Raw genomic sequence first — 24445 nt, 5'->3', positions numbered from 1 at the left:
TGGGTCATATGGTAACTATATGCTTAACTTTGTGAGGAACTGACAAACTGTTTTCCATCACTTCATAATCTCACTGGGTTTCCAATTTTTCCACTTCCTCACCAACGCTGCTTCTCATCTGATGTCTTTTTGATTATAAACATCTTAGTGGATGTGAAGTAGTATCTATCTCACTGTGGTTTGGGTTTGTATTTTCTTAGTGATTGGTAGTGTTGAGCATTCTTTTCATGTGCTTATTAGCCATTTCTGTGACTTTTTTGGAGAAATGTGCCTTCAAATTTTTTGCCCAATTTATAATAAAAGTATTTCTCTTTTTATTGGTGAGTTGTAATAGTTCTTTGTGCATTGTGGATTTTAATCCCTTATCAAAGATAAGATTTACAAATATTTCCTCCCATTTTGTGGGCTATCTTGATTGATAGTGTCCTTTAATACACAAAAGTTTTTAATTTTGATGAAGTAAAATTTATCTATTTTTTCTTTTGTTGCTCGGCCTTTGGTATCATAGTTATAAAACTAATGCTTAATCCAAAGTCACAAAAAAGTATACCTATATTCTTTTCTAAGAGTTTTGTGGTTTAGCCCTAAACCTGGGCTTTGACCCATTTTGCATTTCGCATACCGTATAAGGGAAGGATAGCATTCTTTTGCATGTGGATGCTGTTAAGGCAGCACCACTGGTTGAGAGGACCACCCTTCTCCAGCATTGAATTTACAACCTTGTCAAAAATCAATTGGCCACAAACGTATGGGATTATTTCTAGACTCTCAGTTCTGTTCCACTGATCTACACATTTACTCTTATGTCGGTACCACACTCTTGATTACTGTTGCTTTGAAGTAAGTTTTAAAATTGGAAAGTATGAGTCCTCCAACTTTGTTCTTTTTAAAGATTGATTGGGCTATTCTGGGTCCCTGGCATTTCTATTCGAACCTGAATATGAATTTAAAGTTTCGTTTGTCAATTTCTACAACAACAATAAAAAAGGAAGTTAGAGTGAAAATGCACTGAGTCTGAGTCTGTTAATGAGTTTGGAGAGTGTCACCATATTAATGATATCAAGTCTTCCATTCCATAAACACATGATGTCTTCTCATTTACATAAGCCATCCCTCTGCCTTCTAGACTGCTTGGTTTATTTTTTTTTTCCTTCCAAGATTTTATTTAAATTCAAGTTAGTTAACATATAGTGTAGTACTGGTTTCAGGAGTAGAAGTTAGTGTTTCATCACTTAACTGTAACAGCCATTGCTCATTGAAACGCCCTCCTTAATGCCCAACATCCATTTAACCCATTCCCCTCACCCACCTCCTGCCAGCAACTGTCAGTCTATTCTTTATAGTTTAGAGTCTCTTATGGTTTGCCTCTCTATCTTTTTATTTTATGTTTCCCTCTCTTCCTCTATGTTCCTCTGTTTTCTTAAATTCCACATATGAGTGAAATCATATGGTACTTGTCTTTCTCTGACTTATTTTGCTTAGCATAATACCCTCTAGTTCCATCCACATCATTACCAATGGCAAGATTTCATTCTTTTTGATGGCTGAGTAATATTCCTGTGTGTGTGTGTGTGTGTGTGTGTGTGTGTACCACATATTCTTTATCCATTCATCAGTTGGTGGACATTTGGGCTCTTTCCATAGTTTGGCCATTATTGATAGTGCTGATAAAAATATTAGGGTGCAGGTGCCCCTTTGAATCATTATTTTTGTATCTTTAGGATAAATACCCAGTAGTACGATTGCTGGGTCATAAGGTAGCTCTATTTTCAACTTTCTGAGGAATCTCCCTGCTGTTTTCCAGAGTGGCTGTACCAGCTTTCATTCCCACCAACAGTGTAGGAGGGTTCCCCTTTCTCCACATACTTGCCAACATCTGTCATTTCCTGACTTGTTAATTTTAGCCTTTCTGACAGGAGTGAGGTGGTATCTCGTTGTGGTTTTGTGTTTCCCTGATGCCGAGTGATATGGAGCACTTTTTCATGTGTCTGTTGGCCATTTGTATTAGACTGCTTGGATTCTCAAAACCTCACTCCTCACAATCACACTACCATTCTATATGGCCACAGGCCCTCTCCTTAGGATTTAATAATCTCTACCCACCCCTCATTTTAAAATATATAATCAATCCAATGACAAATCAGTTGTCATTCTTATTGAGGATCCCTGGTACATGATGGGTTGCTTCTCTCTTTCAGCTTTTAAGATTCTCTCTTTGTCTTCTGACAGTCTGATTATGAAGTGTGTAGGTGTGGAGCTCTTTTGCATTGCTTGGAGTTCATGAACTTCTTAGGTGTGTACATTAGCGTCTTTCTTCAAATCTGGAAAAATTTTGGCCATTATTTCTTCAACTACCCTTTCTGCTTTTTTCTCTCCTCTCCTTCAGGCACACTCACTAAGCATATATTTGTGTACTTGATAGTTCCCCACAGGTCTCTGAGGCCCTGTTCATTTTTCTTCATTCTGTTCCTCTGACAAGATAATCTCAAGTTCACTGATTCTTCTTTAACTTCACAGATTCTTTCTTCTGTCTGCTCAAATATGCTATTTATCCTCTCTAGTGAACTCTTCAGTTATTTTTCAACTCCAAAATTTCTATTTTATTCTTTTTATCATTCCTTTCTTAGGTTCAGTTTGGTGAGACTTTGTTCTCATCATTTCCTTTGGTTGTTTATACAGGCAGGTCTCCTTTAATTCTTTAAAAACATTTAAAATAATTGATATTGATTTAAAGCCCTTATTAAGGAACACCTGGGTGGCTCAGTTGTTAAGCATCTGTCTTCAGCTCAGGACATGATCCCAGGGTCCTGGGATAGAGTCCCTCATGGGGTTCCTTGCTCAGCAGGGAGCCTGCTTCTCCCTCTGCCTGCTGTTCCCCCTGCTTTTGCTCTATATATCTCTCTCTGACAAATAACTAAAATCTTTAAAAAAATAATGATAATAAAATAATTTAAAAAATAAAAATCCGAAAACAAAAAAATAAAGCCTTATCAAGTCCAACATCTGGGCCTCCTCAGGGGAAGCTTCTTTGGAATGCTTTTTTTTTTTTCTTCTATATATGGGCCTGTCTTAGTGAATTTGGGCTGCTATAACCAAGTAACCAGAGGTCGGGTGGCTTATAAATAAAAGAAATCTATTTTTCACAGTTCTGGAGACTGGAAGTCTGAGATGAGGTGAAGCATAGTAGGGTTCTGGTGAGGACCCTCTTCCAGCTGCAAATTACCAACTTCTTCTTATATGCTTACAGGGTAGAAAGAGAGTTAGCCAGGTAGCTGGCCTCTTCTTATAAAGGTGCTAATTCCTTCAAGAGGGTTCCACTCTTAAAATCTAATTACATCCCAACTACCCCACCTCCAAATACCATCACACTGGAATTAGGATTTCAGCCAAGGAAGGGGGTGGCAGGGACACAAACACTTACTCCGTTGCAGGCCCATCCTTTATGTCATTGCATAGCTTATAATTTTTGGTTGAAAATTACACGTTTTACATAATGTAATGTGGCATCTCTGGAAGTCAGATTCTCCCTCCTCAAGATTTGTTGTTGTTGTTTTTTTGTTTGTTTGTTTGTTTGTTTGTTTAATAACTCTTGCGAACTAATTCTGTAAGCTCTGTATCCTTTGTTTTGTGGAGTCACTGAAGTCTGCGCAGTTAGCTGGGTGGCTAGCTAAAATTGGACAGAAATTTGCTTAAATGCATGGAACCTAGAAATCTCCCAGTCTTTTCCTAGAGCTCTACAGATGTATTAGGACACACCTCCAACACTCAGCCAGGCAGTTTACAGTGTTGCCTCACCCCTCACTTGCAGCTTGCTCAATGTGTCAAGGTTAGCGGAGTTGAGAGCTAAGGGGCCTTCTCGGGCCTTTCCTGAGTAGCACCCAGGCCTAAGCACACACAGCAATTCTCAGAAATATGTCAGAGCTTCCTAAAGCTCCCTATGGACATCTCATTCCCCTAGATTTTAGTTTTAAGCTTTTTAATCAACCTATTATTTGTGTCAACTTTACCTAAGGCCTCAGGCTGACCTGATGTTCTAGAGTTGCCATTGACTGTTTTCAACAGATGCCCCTAGGGAAAAGGCTGCTCCACTGGCCCAGCTCCAAGGCAGGTGAAATAAAGACAGCCTTCCTTGTGAGTGAGGTCTTTCGGCGAACCACAAAACAGGCCAAATAATGACAGTTCTCTGGCAAAGGGGGTTTAAAGAAGCTCCACTTCTGTTCTGCCCCATCCACCAACTGCCTGGTTACTGGTCTTCAGTCTGCTTGCAGGCTGTTGGTTTTCTAGGCTAGCACAGAAGTGGGGACCGGAGAACGGAATTTGGCAAGTTAAAACACCACAAGGCCCCAACAGAAATGAAAACATATGTCCACACAAAAATCTGTGAACATCTAAGATGTTCACAGTAACATTATTCATAATAGCCAATGGTAGAAACAACCCAAACACCCATCAACTGATGACTAGGTCAACAAAAGGTAGTATATCCATACAATGAAATACTATTTGGCCATAAGAAAGAATGAAATATGGGGCACCTGGGTGGCTCAGTCACTTAAGCATCCAACTCTTGGTTTCTTTTTTTTTTTTTTTTAGATTTTTATTTATTTGACAGACAGACTACAAGTAGGCAGAGAGTCAGGAAGAAAGAGAGAGGAGGAGGAGGCAGGCTCCCTGCTGAGCAGAGAGCCCGATATGAGGCTCCATCCCAGGACCCTGGGATCATGACCTGAGCCGAAGGCAGAGGCTTTAACCACTGAGCCACCCAGGCGCCCCCCAACTCTTGCTTTCAACTCAGATCATGATCACAGTGCCATGGGATCCTGCCCTGCAGCAGACTCCATGCTCAGCAAAGAGACTGCTTATGATTTTCTCCCTCTCCCTCTGCTCCTCTCCTGCTTGCATGCTTCCTCAATAAATAAATCTTCAAAAAAAAAAAAAAAGGAATGAAATACAGATATATACTGCAACATGAACAAATCTTGAACACATTATGCTAAGTGAAAGAAGCTAGTCATAAGAGGCCACATGGTATATGATTCCATTCACAGGAAATGCCCAGAATGGGGGATCTATAGAGTCAGAATGTAGACTAATGGCTGCTTGGGATGGTGGTGGGGGACAGAAATTGGGAGAATAGAGAAAAGAATAATGGCTAACAGTCATTTCTGGATTTCTTTTGGGGGTGATGAAAACGTTCCAAAATTGACTGTGATGATGGTTGCATATATCTTGAATGTATTAACGACTACTGAAATGCTTTAGCTTTGTGAATTGTATGGCATATGAATTTTATCTCAATGAAGCTAGGTTTTGTTTTCGTTTTTGTTTTTAATACCACAAAGTTTGATGCTCTTACTGGCATCCAGCTGACTTTTTTTTTTTTTTAAGATTTTATTTGACAGACAGAGATTATTTATTTGACAGAGATTACAAGTAGGCAGAGAGGCAGGCAGAGGGAGAGGAGGAAGCAGGCTCCCTGCTGAGCAGAGAGCCCGATGTGGGACTCGATCCCAGGACCCTGGGATCATGACCTGAGCCAAAGGCAGAGACTTTAATCCACTGAGCCACCCAGGCACCCTCAGTTGACTTTTTAAGTAAATGCTTTCATGATTGCTGTTAGCCTTTGGTTAACAGAGCTTCTGACCATTTTTGCTGTTGTCCTCATTGTTCTTACAGCGAAGAGAGTTTTTAAAATCTTACGTTGCTACTTTTGTTAACATCCTCTGTTTACTTACAGTGTTAGGTACATCACTCCCTATCACCCTTAGACTAAGCACAACATTCTGTTTACTCAACGATGCCCCCTCTCCTTGCTACTCTTCTAAGTACCATATTCTTATTTTCTCCAGTGTTTTGTATAGTCTTCTTGGTGCATTTTTTTTGTTTTCCTCTGCACTTTCCTAATACCCCAGCTGAGGAATGAATAGCAGTGGGTGATGGGGAAGTTACTGAGGAGCAGAAATATTGAACTATTTCATTCTCCCCTGCCCTCACGCCCCTGCGCTCTTCCTCTCCCCCACTCCAGGTGTCCTATGTGAAAGCCATTGACATTTGGATGGCAGTGTGCCTGCTCTTCGTGTTCTCAGCCCTACTGGAGTATGCTGCTGTCAACTTTGTGTCTCGGCAGCACAAAGAGCTGCTCCGATTCAGGAGGAAGCGAAGACATCACAAGGTAGGCCTTTGGATCGCTACCCAGGGAGGGACAGCGGGGGGTAAACAGAAGAGATCCAGGCAGCCTTGTATTGTGATATTTGTTTCTGTGGACCGTCCTTCTCAGTGGGTAAGGCAGACATAAAATAGGGATGAAGTCCTAGAACTCCTAACTTCCTCTCCCACAAATAATGCCTTGTTGGGTCTGTAGGCAGGAACTCTTCCAACCATGACACTTATAGAAATGATCAGGTTATACCTGAAGACAGAACTGATGGAGCAAACACTGATGGGCTACCATAATAACTAGCTGTGACCTGGAAGCTTGGCAGGCTGAAAGGTGGTTATTGGTGTTTTCTGCAAGGCTGCATTATTTCCAAGGGTTTGGTTCCAGAAAGGAAGTACGTCACAAAAGGTAAGATCTTTGGGTAGAATGCCCAGAGCCAGGCCTTTGCTTCCCACTTCCAAGAGAAGAGCATCATGCAAGATGCTCCTGCAGAGTGAATTCTCTCGCTTTATGAGGGTGTGAATAAAGAACTACTTGGCCAACCATCTATACGAAGTCACCAACATCTGTTAACTCAGAGGCTGTGCTCCAACCAGCAAAGGCCACTGGGGAGAGTGCCATCTGTGGGAACAAACTGGTTGCACACCTAGGTCTGTAAATATTTCCCCCAAAGACTTCTCCCCTGGAGATCAGAGAATTTGCTTTTCTTTCCAACCTCATCTCCACACCACTTTCTCCTTTGCTCTCTGAGCACCAACCACCCTAGTTTTTTCTCCTTTTGCTCAAACATACACACAGGACTTCAGATGTCTTGTTCTCTCCTGGAATGCCTTCCCAGTGAAATTTGTTTAGTGTTAACCAACCACTCATTTTCTGATTCTCAGCTGAGGCATCTTCCCTGATACCTGGGTGGAGGGAGAGGTCCTGTAGTGAGGTTCTCATGCACAGCTGTCAAGTATGGCCATGCAGACTGTATCCTACACAGGCCCCCTTGCCAGTGAGGCACTCTTCTCTAAGTCCTGCCTCGGCACGGACTGTATCAGCCAGAGGACAGGATTCCAATTCCTATGTCTAGAAAGGAGGGATGCCATTTTTCTAATCTGCCCAAGGATGCTGTATGAGCTAGCAAAGGTCATGCTCTACTAAAGCTTAGCTTCCTTCCTTCTGAACATTCATTTTGATTTGTAATTGTACATTCACGATGTAGCTGTTTGGTACTTATCTCTCCCACTGAATTATGAACTCCACACAGGTGGAGACCATGCCTACTTTTGCTTGGTGCTGTCTCTGGTGCCTAACAGAATGCCTGACACATAGTGAATATGCTCTAGGAACCCAGAGGAACCCTTCCGGTCAGAAAGCCTGCACAGGAGTTTTTCCAGCAACAGATTAGGGCAAACAAGAACCCATATATTATGACCTGTCAGGCCATACCTCATACCTGCCACACACCATGTCCTACAAGCTTTAGATCATCCTACTTCCACTAGCCCCCTACCCCAGCTACCAAGTACTATGTCAATGGACCCTGTTTCTTTATCACTGGTTAGTATGTGACTTCAAGCTCTCCTTTTTCTGGGCCCAGTTTCTCCATCTGTAAAGTGGACTAAATTGGCACCCTGGGGGACTGTGGTAAGGATTAAATCAGATTACAAAGTAGCTTTAAGTTTTGTTCCTGCCACAGAAGTGCCAAGGAACCAAATGATTACACATGCACAGATTTCCATCAGTGAGTTTCTTAAACATCAGCAATCTGGTTCAATTATCTTCTAACAGTTTACCATAGGCAGGAGGCAGACATTTCAAGACAGAAGATGTCCATGGGAGTTCAGGTATAACCATCCTTCTAAATCTGCATTGAAAAAGAAAACTATCTCAGGCACAGCAAGCCAGACAGGATTTCTCAAAAGACTTCTAGTTTTAGTCCTCACTGCCCATTGGATACTTGGCCTTTGACTATTAAAATAATCTAAGCAAGGAACTGACCACACATAACAATCTTGGGAATTCATTATTTTGCCTTTTCCCACCGGCTAGCTGCTTTTTTGCATTTTCCTCTATGAAAAGAGGGTTAATACATTTGTTGAAGAGACACTTCCTTAGGGAGACTATGTCCATGATATTTGACTAGCATCAGGACACTAGATTGTGCACTGCACAACTCAAGGGGGCACTATTTGCAGAGACTAAAATGTAAATGGAGCCCTTGCAGACACAGAGTATGGTGGGCCTACTGTACCTCCGAAGGCTGCCTCCACCATCACCAGCTCCCTACCAGTTTATACACCAGCAGAAAACTAAACCTTCTCCAGGTGAAATGTAAATAAAGCCCTATGGGATTTGATCAGATATCCCTGCTCAGTTCCCACCTGGCTCTCTCATAGCATGTTAGAGCCCTATACAGGGAATCCTGTCCTCTCTTCCCATGCCAATGACAACAGCAAGGAGGAGCAAGTTACTAGGATCACAGAGGTGCTGGTGGCAAAAGCAATGGAGGTGCTCAAGGTCCCATGGCTACCACTGACCATACACCATCAGCTGCTTATCTCTTCATCAGTGTTTCTGTCCTGAAGCAGATAAAAATAACCCTGCTGCTTATCAGATCAAAAATAAGAGCTGAGACTTACTCCAGGCAGAGGTCAAAAACCAGTAGCCAGAGATGAAATTCAGCATGCAACTGTCTTTTTTAATTTCACTAGCAGTGTCTTAGAAATCTAGAATAAGGTACAAGCATTTAAAAAAATCACACTTTTATCTTCAAATAGTCACAGCTCTCTGGTCCCATTGGATTCCCATCCTGCCTGATCCTGGGGCACTGGAAGAGCCTTTAGATAGGGGAAGCATTCTCTGAGTCCCTTCTGACTAGAGATTTCTTCAGCCCTGGCTCATTTCCTCACTCACATTTCTCCTGCGTGGCCCCTTATGTGCAGTTGAATCAGTGTGACCTTGTTCCTAAGAGCTCTGATAATGGCTCAAATGTCAGAAACTACAAGGATACAGGATGGGGTTCACCATAAAGCAGTGCTTCCTTTGGAGTAAACCCCTCTGCATGTGGCTTGTACAGCAGCAGCGTATAAGCTTGGGCTGCAGAACCTCCCTTCAGCAGGAAGTTTGCAGAGGGGGTTTTCAGACCCAGATGGTGAGTGAAAAGGAGCTGCCTCCATGCCTGAGCTTCTCAGAGCCTGTGATCTTGGCTGGGCTCCTCAAATCCCACCATCCTCCCATGTTACCTCATTTGTTGGGCACAAAGCCTCTGGTCCTCAAATTCCCTGGCCGGCCTCATTAGTCAGATTATTAGGAAATCTGCGAGCCATACTGGGCAGGCACACTCCCAACCTCCCTGGGTTCTAGAGGAGACGACCAGATTGCCCCCTGCTCCATCCCCAAGCTTTCATTTCCTGCCATCTGCTGGGGAGAACAGGAATAGCATGCCTCTCTCTCATCATTTCTCAGGAATTTCCTTTCTCCAGGCTACCCTGTGAAACTGATGATCATCTAACCAGTTGGGGCCTCCAGGCCACACCTCCCCCCCTTCTACTCCCATGTTTGATTGATGAGAAAGGCAGAGAATAATTTGCCCAAAGCTGTATATAAAATTAATTGGGTGCTTCCCTTGCATAACTAGAGCCTGGTAAGAAAACATTTTCAAGCGCCCCATCCTGCAGCAAGGACAGATTTATACTGGTAAGCAAGAGTGTTGGGCCCAGACCCCCTCCCAGGCACAGGGTCCAGTAATTTGAACAGTTGCCTCCAACTCCTTTCCTTGGTCCTGGCGCAAACCCTCTACTGTTGTCCTACTCACAGACAAATTATTTATTGAAATGTATTTGCCAAGCACATGTTCTTTCCCCCTTTCTGCAATGAGGTTGTTGGACCAGATTCAACAATTTGCCAATGATTTCTTTTTTTTTTTTTAAGATTTTATTTCTTTATTTGACAGAGAGAGAGATCACAAGCAGGCAGGGAGGCAGGCAGAGAGAGAGAGGAGGAAGCAGGCTCCCCGCTGAGCAGAGAGCCCGATGCAGGGCCCGATCCCAGGACCCTGAGACCATGACCCAAGCCTAAAGCAGAGGCTTTAACCCTCTGAGCCAACCAGGCGCCCCTTGCACCTTGATTTCTTGAGCATTTTTCACGTCTCAAATCCTCCTGGTACCAGGAAATAACCCCATTTAAAAAAAAAAAAAAGAATAAAAGAAAAAGGAAGCTAGGAGTAGTGAAGATATACTGGTAAACATTTACTTATTCAGTAACTATTTTCTGAGCTTTGAGCTTATGTCCAGAAATCCTGTTCATATGTTCAGTGTTGAGAGTGCAATGAACATGAGTAAGACTGTGCCTTCATGGAGCTTAGCGCCTAGTGGGAGAAACAGACATTAATCTGAAACCCATGTGGGGAGCCTGGGTGGCTCAGCCGGTTAAGAGTCTGACTCTTGACTTCAGCTCAGGTCACGATCTCAGGGTCCTGAGATCGAGCCCCATACCGGGCCCTGAACTGGGCCTAGAACCTGCTTAAGATTCTCTCTCTTCCTCTCCCTCTGCCCTTCCCCCACCCTGCTCTCTAAAAAATAAAAAGGTTTGCATGAAGTAAAGATTAAAATATATTTTAAAAGAAACATAATGTGATAAGAGCTTTAAAACGACAACAGAGAAGGAGGCACAGGGAGCTCATGGAGCACACAGCAGGGGCACCTTGTCTACCCTGACCCTCGGGGATGGCTTCTGAATCAGACGTTAGTTAAGTGAAAGAGAAGGCGCTGGAAGCAGAGGTTCGGAGTCTATCCAGGAAGAGAGAACAATTTGAGCAGAACCTGCAGTTAAAACAGAAGGAGCATGACACTTCTGAATATATGTAAATATTTGGGGGCGCCTGGTGCATACAATGCCAGAGAGAGAATGGCACAGCTGAAGCTGGAGAGGCAGGCAGAGTTCCGGTCATCCAGGGCCTCATTCACCACCTAAGGATGTTAACTATCCTGCAGCCAGCAGCAGCCCGTTAGAGAGTCCAAGCAAAAAATGACCAATTGGGTGTGTGTTGTGACAACTCAGCTGGGTCGAGGGGGTCGGCCCAGAGGCGGTAGGAAGACTGGGCTGGACGTTGTCACCACAAGGCCATGGGGTGACCCAAGCAAGGGTGACAGGAGCAGAGCTAGCAAGGGGCTCCTACGCAATATCACCTGCTCTCGGTCAGCCCTGCCCGACACAGGAACAGGCGGGAGACAGGTGGGAGGACCATGTGAGCTGCTCCAAATGCCCCAGAGCCACACATGCCTCCACAGCTCAGCGGAGGCCCTCGGTGCCACTGCAGGGCTCACATGGGAAGATCACAAAGCTAGACGTGATGAGAGCGGACAATGGTGTCTCCACGAGTCAGATCAGAAGATCACCAAGAAGTGGGAAAGGGAGAAATTAGAAGAATACAGGCAGCAGGCCTGTTGGTGGTGAGCATAAGGCAGGGACTGAGAAATAAACAAGGGGTGACTGGCAAAGTGCAACCGACTGGCAGGTATGCCAAGCATAAGGTAAGGGGAAGGGCAGAAGCCTGTCAAGGTAAGTTGGAGCCATATGATCAAGGGCTTGGAATGAGCTCTATCTGAGGTTACAAGTACCAGGGCTGTGGGAACGTGGAGGGACAAAGCAGCTTTAGCTTCCCTGCAGCGTGTGAAGCAGAGCTGAGGCCCACAGCGTTTGCTCTCTCCGGGGCCGTTTGCCACCACCCCCAACCCATGCCCGAGAACACACCCCCTGGGGGATGGGGTGGGGGAAGAGGGCAAGGAGGCAACAGAGGCAAAGCAGGGGATCTCTCCAAATTGTCCCCGTCGTTTCTAACAAAACAGCATTCAGAACGTCTGCTCATCTGTAACCGCGGATGGTCAGAAGAACGTCTTGATGTACTGGGGTGAATCTTTCCCCACTTATAGGAAAATACGAAGTAAAAAAAACCCCGGAGACTCAAATAGAGAAGGGACTTGCCTCAGGCCACAAGGCCAGGAAGTGACGGAGCCGAACTTGAACGCAGGTCTGCAGACTCTCGGCCCCACTCCTATCCCCTGGTTTGCATCTGTGTCCACGTGCAAGTGGCGCCCCTCTCTAAGGCATCACTCCCCAGCCAGCCTAAGAGCCTTCAGAAACCTGGAATGGTAGCGGCACGGGGGCAGGGAGAACCAGATGGGCCTGGCCCGGCCCCCAGGGGAGTGCCTTGCAGGGAGGGTGCCCAGCCCTTGTCTTATTTTAAGTAGAGCCCCATGCTGAATCTGTTCCAGGAGGATGAGGCCGGAGAGGGCCGCTTCAACTTCTCTGCCTACGGGATGGGCCCAGCCTGTCTGCAGGCCAAAGACGGCATCTCTGTCAAAGGCGCCAACAACAACAACACCACCAACCCTCCTCCGGCACCATCTAAGTCCCCGGAGGAGATGCGAAAACTCTTCATCCAGAGGGCCAAGAAGATCGACAAAATATCCCGCATTGCCTTCCCCATGGCCTTCCTCATCTTCAACATGTTCTACTGGATCATCTACAAGATTGTCCGCAGGGAGGATGTCCACAACCAGTGACGGGTCTGGGATGGAGGGGCGGGGTGGGGGGAGGCTGGGAGAGGGCCGAGTGGGAACAGCACAGGAATCTGAGAGCCTAGGGAAGAGGAGGAGAAGAGAGGGCGGGGGCGCACATACACAACTCCCTCTCTCTCTGCGCTCCGTGCAATAGCAAAATGCAGTGATGCATGAATCTTAGAATGTGGCACTATCTATTTAATCGCGGGTGGGCTGCTGGGAGGGGGGGGGCTTTTCTAATATAGGAGCTGAGGGGTCGGGAGGAAGGGGAGGGCTAGGGGCGGGGGGTTGGGAGTCAGGGAATAACAGCTTTCAAAAATTTGAATCCATGGGCTGGGCAGTTTTCCTATTTGGAAGGAGTGCAGTCTGCCCCAGAGCAGAAGGAAAGCAGTGTAATATATGATATATATTCATGCTTAATATTAATGCAACAACCACAAGAACAAAAGATTTGTTTCTAAACCTATCAGCCTAGTAACTGCTTAAATTTTTAAAGTCACAGACGTGATGGACAATTTTTCCCAGAGTGGAAACAGTCACAAATAAGCTTGCTCTGGTGTGTGTCCTGTATCACAGCCCTCCAAATGCCATGCCTGTCTTCAAACCGGCCCGAGGACACATGCCAAAAAGCCATCCCACCTCTGCTTCAAGAGGGTAATGCGGCCTGGCCATGGGTGGTGGAAATAAGAGAGGGAATGACTAAGGAGATGGGACATCTCGGAGGCCCAAGGATTGATAATCAAGACAACTCCACCTCAATCCTCAGGTCTCAAGTCTAAGGACCACACCGGCCCCTCTCTGAGCCCTCTCGCTTCTGTGCTTCGACACCTCCCCCCTTACCTTCCACTGCCACCCAGAAATGGCCGCCATGGTTTTCCCATTATATTGCCAATATGCAATCTTTTTTATGGTTAAAAAAAAAAAAAAAGTAATAATCTCAAGAAGTAATATGCAGATAGACTGAGTATAAACAGATGCACTTTTTTCAAATGTCTATTTTTTTGGAGAGTGTCTTTGGAATTGCAAGTAGGTATATATTTGGGAAGGTGAGGTCAGCGGGATGAAGTAGATTTATTATATAGTGGTTCGACAGAGGAAGTTTTAAGAGGTAAAAGGGTAGTAATGAGGCTGCTGCAGATCAGATGCATATTGGTAGAAGGAGATAGTGATGTTCAGAAAGTCTGTTCATTATATTTTGACATTTCATATGCCACAAATAATGTGGAAAAGCATGGGGGGGATGACCCATGATATTTTTATAAGTCTTTGTTTGTTTTCCTTTTTGGTGCTTTGCTTAGCTTTAACAGTTAGGGAAGTTAGACAAGTATTTCTTTCCTTCCAACTCTGATGTGCCAGAACTATCCCAGGTTAGCTAGGGCACTCCAGAAAAAAGAAGAAGGACTAGGAAGTAAATGGTGAGGGGTGGGAGATCCTGCTGAAGGACACGGATGTTCACTGATGGAGGGAGGGTGTGCAACGGGGACCGCTAAAGACAGGAGTAGTCTCCAGTAGCCTCGGTCCTCTCTGCCAACTGCATCATGCCTGAATCACGGCACCGCCGTCTGGGGCGTGCTCCCTGCCGCGGCCTGTGATCAGTATACTGGGTTACATGTCTTCCTTTCCACTCCAGTGTCTTGGCATTGGAGCTAAGTAGTGATAAGATGGTGGCACACAGCGGACAGTCGGTTTGTCCTGAGGCCTGGGTTTCACGGTGTTAGAGTACCCCCGGTATGGGGGAGGGGAGAAAGGAGACAATAGGAGCCTAACTCTTCCCTAAAGCCTTCCCCAAGGAACATTTCTCCCGTTCCCTGTGGCACAATAGCTAATACCTCTAGAGGCCCAAAACACCAAACCAAGACAAGGACCTAGAGTGATTTGGGTAAAGAAAATGCACTGTGCAGCCAAAAAAAGCATTTGGCTTTGAGGCTTGAATGAAAAAACTGTTTACATCCAGGGTCAAGGTTAGTAAGTCATTGTCTTCCCTTCTCTTGGCCTGTGTAGACCAGAAAATTCAGTTGTATTCTAGCCTCGGATGATGCGGGGTAGAACCCAGAACCCCCAGTGGAGTCTCTCATCCCTGACTATCCTTTTGTCCTTTTCCCCAGCACAAACTCTGTCTAAGGGAGGAAGCGAAACAGATCTAAACAAGTACCGTCAGTTCAGGACTAGAGGATCGGTCTCTGAACTGCCATTAGCACGACATTCACTTTATTTAAGGGAGGAAGTCCTTAATCCTGCAGTGGCGCCTGAGTCACTGGAGAGGCGATTTGCCCCTTTCACTGGCACTTTATTCACTTTAAGGGGAAAATTGTTTTTTAATAAAAAAAAAATTAAAGAAGCCCTTTTCTCTAGTTTACTCATTACTGGACTAAATTCGGAATGTCTGAAGTCTTGGTGATCAGGCAGCAGAGGCGTTAGGTCTCTGTCAGGGACTAAAGGCAGTACCAATTGTTCCAGCACATTCTGTCTCCACTCAAACAGCAGTATCTGCAGATTTCAAACTAGGCTCCTTGTATGTGGTGTCTGGAATCGCTCCGAAACAGAGAAATCACTGGGCCGTTTGCCCAACCTCTGCTGGGTCGTTGAACTTCTGCCACCATATTCAACTTGTGGGCCCATTGGGAGCTGCCAGGTCTAGTCAACAGTATCTGACAGATAATAGAATCATCTTTTTGAGACACAGAGAGGGAGAAGGTCACTGATATCTTTACTCCAATTATTCCAGACTTGGTATTCCTCATGGAAAATAAACGTGAGTGAATACATTATAGCAGAAAAGAACCTGAGTTTTAGTCCTACCACTAATGTGTTGGGGAAACTTTGGTAAATGATTTCGCTCCAGTTCCTCTAAAAACACAATGAAGAGAGTGGTACAGATCTCTAATGGCTTCCAGCTCTAACTATCCCCTGTGCTTGAACATAGGAGGTTCACACATAAGTTGAAAGTCACTTTTGCTTTCCGAACCCTCTCAATAGCCATGCATATATATATGCACATGTACATGGACCCACACAATCCCTATCAGCAGCCTTTCTTCTCTGGAATCTTTGCAGATTTGTTCTTCTTTTTGCTCTACTTTCTCAAAGATGAGCAGTCATGATAAGGAACGTCGTGATAAAGTCAAAAATACCATCATGAATTAGAAACGGAGCATTCTCAAACAGAAAGCATTATCATTACTGTACAATGTAGAAAGGAGTTAGCCATGAATTACATGGATTTTATCATTATAAAAAAATCAAACTAGACAATTTAGGTCAAAAACATTTCTTAAGTGCTCCAACAGACCGGAGGATGCTTTCATTTCCCTTCTAGTCTGTGCGCAGAGCCTATCACACGTGGGGACCACGTATGCCAGATGTTATGGCGGGGGGACCTGACAGAGGGGTGATGAGTGGTTTACTGGTTTTCAAACTCTCTCCATGGCCAGGCCAGTGTTTATGCATGAAGGCTACTGGGAGAGAGCAGATAGTGAGTTCATCCACCTCCAAAACCCACAGCTAATCCTAGGAGTCAGATTTAAGAAATATCAATTAAGCAGACAGATAATAATACCGATACTTTCTCACCTTAGTTTACAACTTACCTAGATTCCTTTCAAGAGCAGCCACAATAAGTGGCTCCACTCTGCCACCCTCTGGTCCTTTCAAACATTCAAGAGTCCAATCTTGGCTAAGGCTACAGGGAGTGACCAAGGACAGGAGTGATTAGAAAGATGCCGAATATGTGTGAGAGAGAGCAGAGAAAGGTAAAAGAAGGTCATCGGATTCAAACTACTTCTTCTTCTAAGCTGTCACTAAATAAGAAATGCATCCCTCTAAGAGGACTATCAATACTTTTCATAGACTATTTTTCATACCAGGGAGAAAACAAATTATGACAGGAGCTGCTTCCTTCCCCTCAAAGTACACATTAAAAAATAAAAATGCAAAACAGAGGACACACTGTTACAGGCATCATTAGAAAGAGACTGTGTTTTGTGAGGCTCCACGATACTAAACCGCAGAGCCCAGTGGCCCAGCTGCGGTGCCACCATCACAGATAAGCCAGTCTTCTGTGCAAATGAGACTCCTTAGTCAACTGCACGACACTGAACCTGAAGGGAGCTGAGTTCTCATCATGTCTGCAGTGACTGCCTCCCTGAGTAGAAGCAGCTGGCGGGGAAGGGGCCTGCTGGTGGTATAATGTGTATCGGCTTGAGGACGGGGGTCCAGAGCGGAGATCGGCAACTTTTCCCTAGTCTGACTGGAATCCCAGGCTAGGGATGAGGAGTACCATTCTGGAAGCTGTCAGATGTATCACCCAGGCACCTTCTGTACGGTCTGCCCACCCTCCACACCAACGCTGAAGCGGCAGGCAAGATGGGGTTTTCTCTGGGCTGTGTCTCTCAGACTGACTAGAAAGCTTGCACTCAGAGGGGCTGGTTAAGGCCTGCTGAGGAAGGTCAAATGGGCCTCTACCCTCTGATATAAATCTTCTCTAATTCAGAAACCAATCAGATCAAAAATTCTCTAAACAGCATATTCTTAAAATACCATTGATCTTTTCTCCCTCCACGAAGCCCCTTCTCTCGGAAACCAACTCCAGAAACTTGAATTGAGAACCTTCCTATTTTCCTACAGAAATAGGAGCTTATCCTGACCAAAGGAAGGAGTAAAAGAAATACGCCTTGTTTTGTTTGAGCCGGCTTTTTAAACTACTGTATCAGGGTAAGGAAAAGCTCGTGATGGAAAGGCTTTGGTTTCACAGTATCCCGAAATCCCAATAAATAAGGAGATATCCTTGGACAGGTCAAAATCCCAGCAAAAGTAAGAGAACTTTGAAAAATCCTGAACTGTCACCCTCCCAACCCAAGGAACCTAAAATCTTGAGAGCCCAGAATAGATGATGACACTACCAAATCCGGATCCTGTTGCTTCCTTCAGGATTTCTCCAGCTGTAGAGACAGGAAAGGCAGGAGACAGGTTTGTTCAGACATGGTGCTATTATACGCTGTTTTGATGGAGCTGTGTGGTTATTTAAAGCAATAATTAAGGTGCTTTATCATTCTTTCGAACAGCAAAATGAGTTCCAAAGTAGAAATTATTGCCCAATAATTTTTAGGATCATTAAGGCTTCTTCAGCTAACATCCAGACCATTACTTCTCCCTCTTAGGCTTTCCCCCGACCTCCTCCCACTGCCTCCCCGCCAGCATATCCTGTTTCATAGGCTTGTGCATCTCATTTTGTGAAACCAAACAGTTCCAGAAGATGCTGGTTTATTTCGGGGTGGGGGTGGGGAGAGGACTAGAATGGACATAGTAGCTCCTGTCTCATTTGTTTTAAGGCCGCAATGGCTATTCTTCCTCTTGCCTCTGCATTTTGACATTTCACTGTTCTGGGAAATTTCCATTGGAACACTGGGTCGAAAAGTCAGAGTCTAGAGAATGGCAAGCCAAAAATATACCCTTCAAGAGCCCAGTGATGGAAATTATGTACTATGTAAGGCCATTAACCAGCTACAGAGCAGTACCAGCTAACTAACATGGGGACAAAAGACATTTGCTGTCTCGTACAGATGCAAGCATAATGGGTCCCCATTCCCACACTTGCCCTGCTGCACAGTTCCCTGCACGGCCTTGTTCTTGGCCTGCCTTTCTTCAGATTCCACCTTTCTTAAGCAGCTTCAGAGACTCAGCATCCTATATAACCACACCTGCCTTCTGGGGTGGACAGAGTTCAATAGGAAGTGAGTTCTTGCTCTGGTGCTCCCTCAGGCTCACCATGGGAACACAGGTAAGCTACTTGGCCTTTCTAGGCCTGCTCACTACCCTACAAAAACAGGAAGTTGAAGGAGATTTTTCAAAGTCAAACCCTGGATACTTTGATGGGTTAAAGAAAAGGGTATACCATGTGTTAGAGAAGGTTTCAGTAATTCCCTGTTTCAGTGTCAAGCTGGGAACCCTCTCAGGCCTTTTGGTGGCCAGGTAGGGAGAGGTTAAGAAAGAGGAGAATCTTGGCCCTCAAAGATTACAATCTTAATAGCTTTGTTTTGGTGTGGGTTTTTTGGCCATGGAAGAGAAGGTATTTCACAGCACTGATGGACTTGCCCCTCAGACTGGCTTCTCACCTGAGAATCCCATCAAACACCAGGACAACATTCCACTCTGGTATTTTAGCATGTATGTCCTGTGAAGGCTGTAACCCACTTCCCATGGCAGCTGAGTTCTCTCTGACAGAGCCTCTGGAAGAATCAAAGATGAAACACATCAGAGCAGAACTTGTGAGATATCCCTAGAGAAGTAGCTTACAGGGACTCTGAGCCCCCTCCAGCCTGTTTCCCCCCACATACAACTAATCGTAACTAGAAACTTCCAGCAAGATTTAAGAATATTTTCCCCTACTTGTCCATTATGCTAGCTGCAGTTATAGGCAGAGACTCCAGACCACTCAAGAGATTCATCTAAATTCATACCATTAGCTAGGCTATTCTAATAAAAAGAAAAAATACTATAGCCACTGTGGCTGGCCTGCTCACTCCATGCTGTACTGCCAAACAAAACCTCACCCTGGCAATGATGTCTCTGAAATTGCTTCCACACTCCTCTAGCTCCAACAAACACTCCTTATAATCAGAAAACACTGCTCCTATCTTTCCCAGCAAGGACATATTTAGGCTTTACATCAATGGAATCTCTTCAAAATGTTTATAGGTTGACATTATGACAAATGGTCTTCACTCTCTCTTCACCTGACCCTGGAATTAATGAGAATATTGCAGACTAAAACTTTTTTCTTATTTCCAAGGTTAAGAATTAATAGACTTAAAAAAAAAAAAGGCAGTTTTTAAATTTCCCATAATAAAATAGAAACCACACTGTAAACCAGTTATTTTCTACCCTACTCTAGCATGGATACATATGTGATGACACAGCTACAGTGAAACAGTGATTGGATTTCTAGGTGGTTACTATATGGCCTCTGTAAAATTGTTGTTGTTGTTAAGATTTTATTTATTTATTGGACAGAGATCACAAATAGGCAGAGAGGCAGGCAGAGAGAGAGAGAGGAGGAAGCCGGCTCCCCGCTGAGCAGAGAGCCCGACAACACAATGCGGAGCTCCATCCCAGGACCCTGAGATCATGACCTGAGCTGAAGGCAGAGGCTTTAACCCACTGGGCCACTCAGGTGTCCCTGGTCTCCATAAAATTCTTATATATTTTCCCCTCCAAGCTTCAGCTTTCCTATCTGTACAAAATCACTGAATTCACTGAGCTTGAAGGGGTCCCCTAGCAGAAAAGTTTTCTTTTAAAGCTATTTCTCCAGTTGTCTTTTAGCTGCTGAAAAAAAAAAAAAACAAGAGCACTTCCCCCAAACTTCCCCCCACTCCTCATGCTACCCTCTCTGTTTTCCTCTCTACACGCATTCGTGGTTTTCTAGGGTAGCAGAAAGGGCACCAGCTTCCAAGAAGGCAGAGATGCATCTACTCTAGGCAAGCAATCAGCTTCTTTATGCATTTGGGGACAGTAACGCCCACATCACAGGTCCACTGTCTGGATAAAATGACACAATACGTGTTAACCCCACCCTCTCACAGTAAACAACGTAAAGCATTGTCATTATCTGTCTCTCAAAATTCTTACCACGTCTTCTTCTGTTTGCCAGAAGAGGTCATCCAATACCTTGCTTTCAGATTGTAGGCTGGCTCCCCAAAAGCCCAATCCACCTGCCCTACAGAGCAGCCTATTCGGTGACATTTCAGGACAAGCCCCTCCGTGCTTACCTCAGAGTTCCTACAAGCACTGAAGAGACCTGACTGCACTTAGCAAGCATCTACACCTCTTTTGCCCAGGTATCCTTTGACTACCACCTATATAGAAAGCACGTATAGCTCTGAAAACAGCAGTTACTACATGGAAACTAGTAAAAGATTGTGAATGAACCCTGAATATCACAATACAGCTATTGGGCACCTAATATATATCAATTTCTTAAATTACATAATTTAATTCCCACAGTGGCCCTGATCTTCTCAATTTATAGAGGAAACAGGCTCAGCGAGTTTATTAGCTCAAGTCAAAGTCTTGTCAAAGTTCAGATATTCTATAGACAGCAGAAAGCTAAGTTTTGGAAAGAGGCATGGTATGTGTTTACCTCTTTCACTTACCTGTTTCTGACCTTTAACAAACGATTTGGCCCTCTGTGACCTCAGTTACCCCTCCCCCTGTAAAAGCTTTATCTCCCCAAACTACTGACTATAAAATTAAGTGATTGATGTGGTAATTTATTCTATCATTTTTTTAAAAAGTATATAGGTGTTTATTAGTTCACTTTAACTTGACTGAATCTTATAACTGGACACTTTTGCCTTGGTACATTCTACTTACACAAAAATTTACGCTCATATAATCTGTTAAATGCCAAGGAATACTATCTTGTACTAGACTAGAAATCCAACTACTTCTTAAGAACCAAACAAGACAATCTGTGGCTTTCCTCTTCTCAGAACTTGGATATAAACAATACCAGCCCACCTTAAGTTGAGAGCCTACTAATCTAGTTTTCGCGTATGAGGGATTTATAGTTGATATGGGGCAATTTTCTGGCTATGAAATTGTGGAAAGAATGAAATGAGTAAGCAAGAAGGCCAGGTAGAAAACCTGCTACTTGTAGGAGAGAAAACACTGGTTTGTAGTCCTGCCTAAGGGCAGTTGGTGCGTGGAATGGTTTGGATTTGGTCAGCATCAAGAGGAAGGACTAGACTTTTTCTGGAAGTCTTTCCCAAGTTCAGAATTCCTTTAAAACATCTACTCGACTAAGAACCTACTACAAACAATGCCAAGGCACAGGAATGAAAGATAAACATCATTCCTAACTAAAGAACTTAAAATTTAGTGCAGTGATATGTGACACGGATATGAATAACTCATTCAAGGGAAGATACAGTAACAGAGGAGGCAGTAGAGACAGAATTCAGACACACGATGTCTCAGAGGGACTATCCAAGGACATGAGAGCTAAGCTAAAACAAAAGGTTATTTTCCACAGCAGTTTGCTATCCAAATTTATGTTAACTGTGGTCTCACCCACCTTTCAAAGGGTTAACACAAGTAAACCACTTCCTTCAGGCAGGTATTCAGGTGAAGTGGGAGCATCTCTTCATATGAGATACCATTGCAACAAGAGTATTAGAAATGGCAGGCTGACCAAATGTTCCAGGGCCTTCTAATGGTCCTTTACTTCCACCCAGGCTCTGGAAATAGAGTGGGAAAATGGAATTACAGGAAATGTACGGATATATCTTCCTCCCCTACAAAAAATTATTCTAAGTAGAAACTGCAGCTTGTCTCCAAGTCCATTTGTTCCTGACTTAATCCCCTGGGTAACTGGATGTGAGCTAATTAGCCAGACAGGAGGTCATGAGCCAAGGCCTCTGCTTACTACACTTCCTAGGTCCCACTTGCCTTCATCTATGTCTCCTCAGTTGTATCCAGAAGCTACAGCAGTGACACCAGGAATGGCTTAGCTACTTCTCTGAGGACCGGGGCAGCTCCTTCCATGCAGCCCTGGATGCTGGTGAGGAAAGGGGCACTCGGCATGGACCCTATTTAGTGACCTCAAGTCAGATTCAGTGAATCTCCAGGTAGCTGCTGTAGACTTGCCTTCTGATGACTTTTTGAAATGTCCCAGAGCCTGGAGAATGCAGTTCAGCGTTTCCAGGTCTGAGTTATAAGTGGAAGCTCAAGGAACAGATCCTAAAACCTAGTGTCAGGACTAGAATCTGTATGCTCCTTCCAGTCTATCAGCTTTGTTTTTAACCTCCCTTGCACCTGCCTATTTAAGTCTATTATGGCCAGGCAGTATGCTTTAAAAGCAGGGCATCCGAATGAAACCCAGCCTCTTTTCTTTCAATATAGGAGGGGATGATAGGAGTGCCAAAATAATCACTCATGTGTGATGCAGAAAGTATTAACAGAGAAAGGAGGGTACCACGGAGCAGGCAGAACACAAGCCATGGAACATTTCAAGGCTTACAGGCCATTTGAGCAGTGGTACCTTAAAGAGGAGGCTTTGATGGATGGGGAACCTATTCAGCAAAAGGAATGTGAGTAAAAATATGGAGGTAAAAAATAAGGGGCATATACAAGGTACAGGGATTATCTGTTTGGCTAAAGTGTAATGAATGCTAGGCATGTTTGGAAAGATGGATTCGATGTATATCATAACCACCTTACATATAGCATAAAGGATCAGGACTCTGGAACACAGCAGTTCTCAAACACCAATCAACACAGTATCCCTTCATGGGCAGAACCCGCTTATTCTATCTTCTTCCCATGAGCTGACACTTCCAGCCTAATTCAGATTTCCCTGTACTGATTTAGGCAGAACTTATCTTTGCCTTCATCTACGAAGCAGATATGGTACCCTCTAGAAATTCACATCTTCAAGGGCATTGACCCAACCCAAGTAATTACTAGGCATTTAGTTGTGTTAGGTAGGCACTAGAAAGTGGGTAAGAGAGGTATGGCAAAGTCATGGTTCTACAGTGAGCTCACTATTCAACAGTGATTCTTAAAAGTTACTTCTCGAGTTTCAGCTTTATCAACTATCAAGCCAATACTTAATACAATGCACATGTTTCTAAAGGAGAGCTGTGGTCCAAATACTATTACCTTTTGTGATCTGAAATATTAAACAGAGCTGACCTAGAAGGAAATTACAGTCTAACATGTTCTTTTTATTTCTTAGCTGCATCTGAAATGACTCCTCCCAACCCAGGGAGAACTTCCCTATTCAACCCATGAGATCATCATGTCCACAAAAAAAAAAAAAAAAAAAAAAAAAAAAAAAAAAGGGTATGGGAAGCATGGGAGAAGGGTAGAAAAAAATACAGATGAAATGCCACTGGTTTTTAATCAAGTCATTGCTACTGGAATTATGTAAAAAGAATTGTTTTGTTTTGTTTTGTTTTGTTTCAGAACAATGGACTTTCTTAGGCAAATTCTTTAGAAAGAATATTACGGGGCAATAGGTATTACCTATGCTGTAAATGAAAGACTTCCCCAAATCTTACTTAAAAGTAGTACGTAAGTATCAAATAAGCAGTTTACTAAAAACAGTTTCCGTATTAGTGTATTTCTACCTCATTTAAAGGTGTATCATGCTCAACAGGCCTGAACAGCAGCATGTTAAGAGCTAAAAAACTGGTATGTTCCTACAATGCACTTCGGAGCACTTGAAATTCCTATTTCATACTTTCATGGTCCAATCTTCAAGTACTTAATCCACTATAGTATTTTCAGCACTAATGAGAGCTAAAATGAGAGGACTGTAAATCCCCAAGGATGCATCTTGCTCCTTAGACTTAGCATACTGGACACAGATAAAATAACTACCTAAGGGGGGAAAAAAAAAAAAAGGCAAACAGCCAAGTTCTACTTTCAAAACTAAAGATACAGCAGGTACCTCAGAGGCCTCCAAGTAAGTTTTAAAAGCTGGACACAATATATGTCTTGAACTGCTATAATTAGCCTTGAAATGTACAAAGCAAACCACAAAATGACCAAGACAAAAAGCTTAACCCTTTTAAGCCCTCTAGGTAAGAACAAGACTGCCAACAAGACTCATTGTGTAGATCAGCATCACAACGGACTGGTTGGCTGAAATCCCTTTATCTAGAACTGATATAATTCTTGCAGTGTTGACAGCTAGCCATCATCTTGGGTAAAGAGCGGCTGGTGCATGATTGAGAAGAAC

At 44.0% G+C, this 24445-nt stretch overlaps 1 protein-coding gene and 1 long non-coding RNA gene across 2 annotated transcripts in view; one reads left to right on the top strand and one right to left on the bottom strand.

Annotated features, from left to right (window-relative positions):
- The window catches only part of GLRA1 (glycine receptor alpha 1), a 51448-nt gene extending 38540 nt beyond the window's left edge, over positions 1–12908 (top strand). The window contains exons 8-9 of the mRNA XM_045079434.1: positions 6026–6172; positions 12418–12908. Of these exons, the coding sequence (XP_044935369.1) occupies positions 6026–6172; positions 12418–12708 (438 nt within the window). The 3' untranslated portion in view covers positions 12709–12908. The remainder of the gene's footprint in view (positions 1–6025; positions 6173–12417) is intronic.
- Positions 12909–13621: 713 nt separating this feature from the next.
- On the bottom strand, positions 13622–23513 carry LOC123391938. Its single transcript, XR_006606627.1, has 2 exons — positions 21776–23513; positions 13622–18929 (listed from the first exon to the last, which is right to left on the bottom strand). It is a non-coding gene; the product is annotated as an uncharacterized LOC123391938 (long non-coding RNA).
- Positions 23514–24445: the final 932 nt, after the last annotated feature.

This window comes from Mustela putorius, unplaced genomic scaffold (assembly GCF_011764305.1).
Source record: "Mustela putorius furo isolate JIRA1106 unplaced genomic scaffold, ASM1176430v1.1 tig00000407_pilon_pilon_pilon, whole genome shotgun sequence".
NCBI classification, from domain to species: Eukaryota; Metazoa; Chordata; class Mammalia; order Carnivora; family Mustelidae; genus Mustela; species Mustela putorius.
This window is presented reverse-complemented; position numbering and strand designations above follow the sequence as displayed.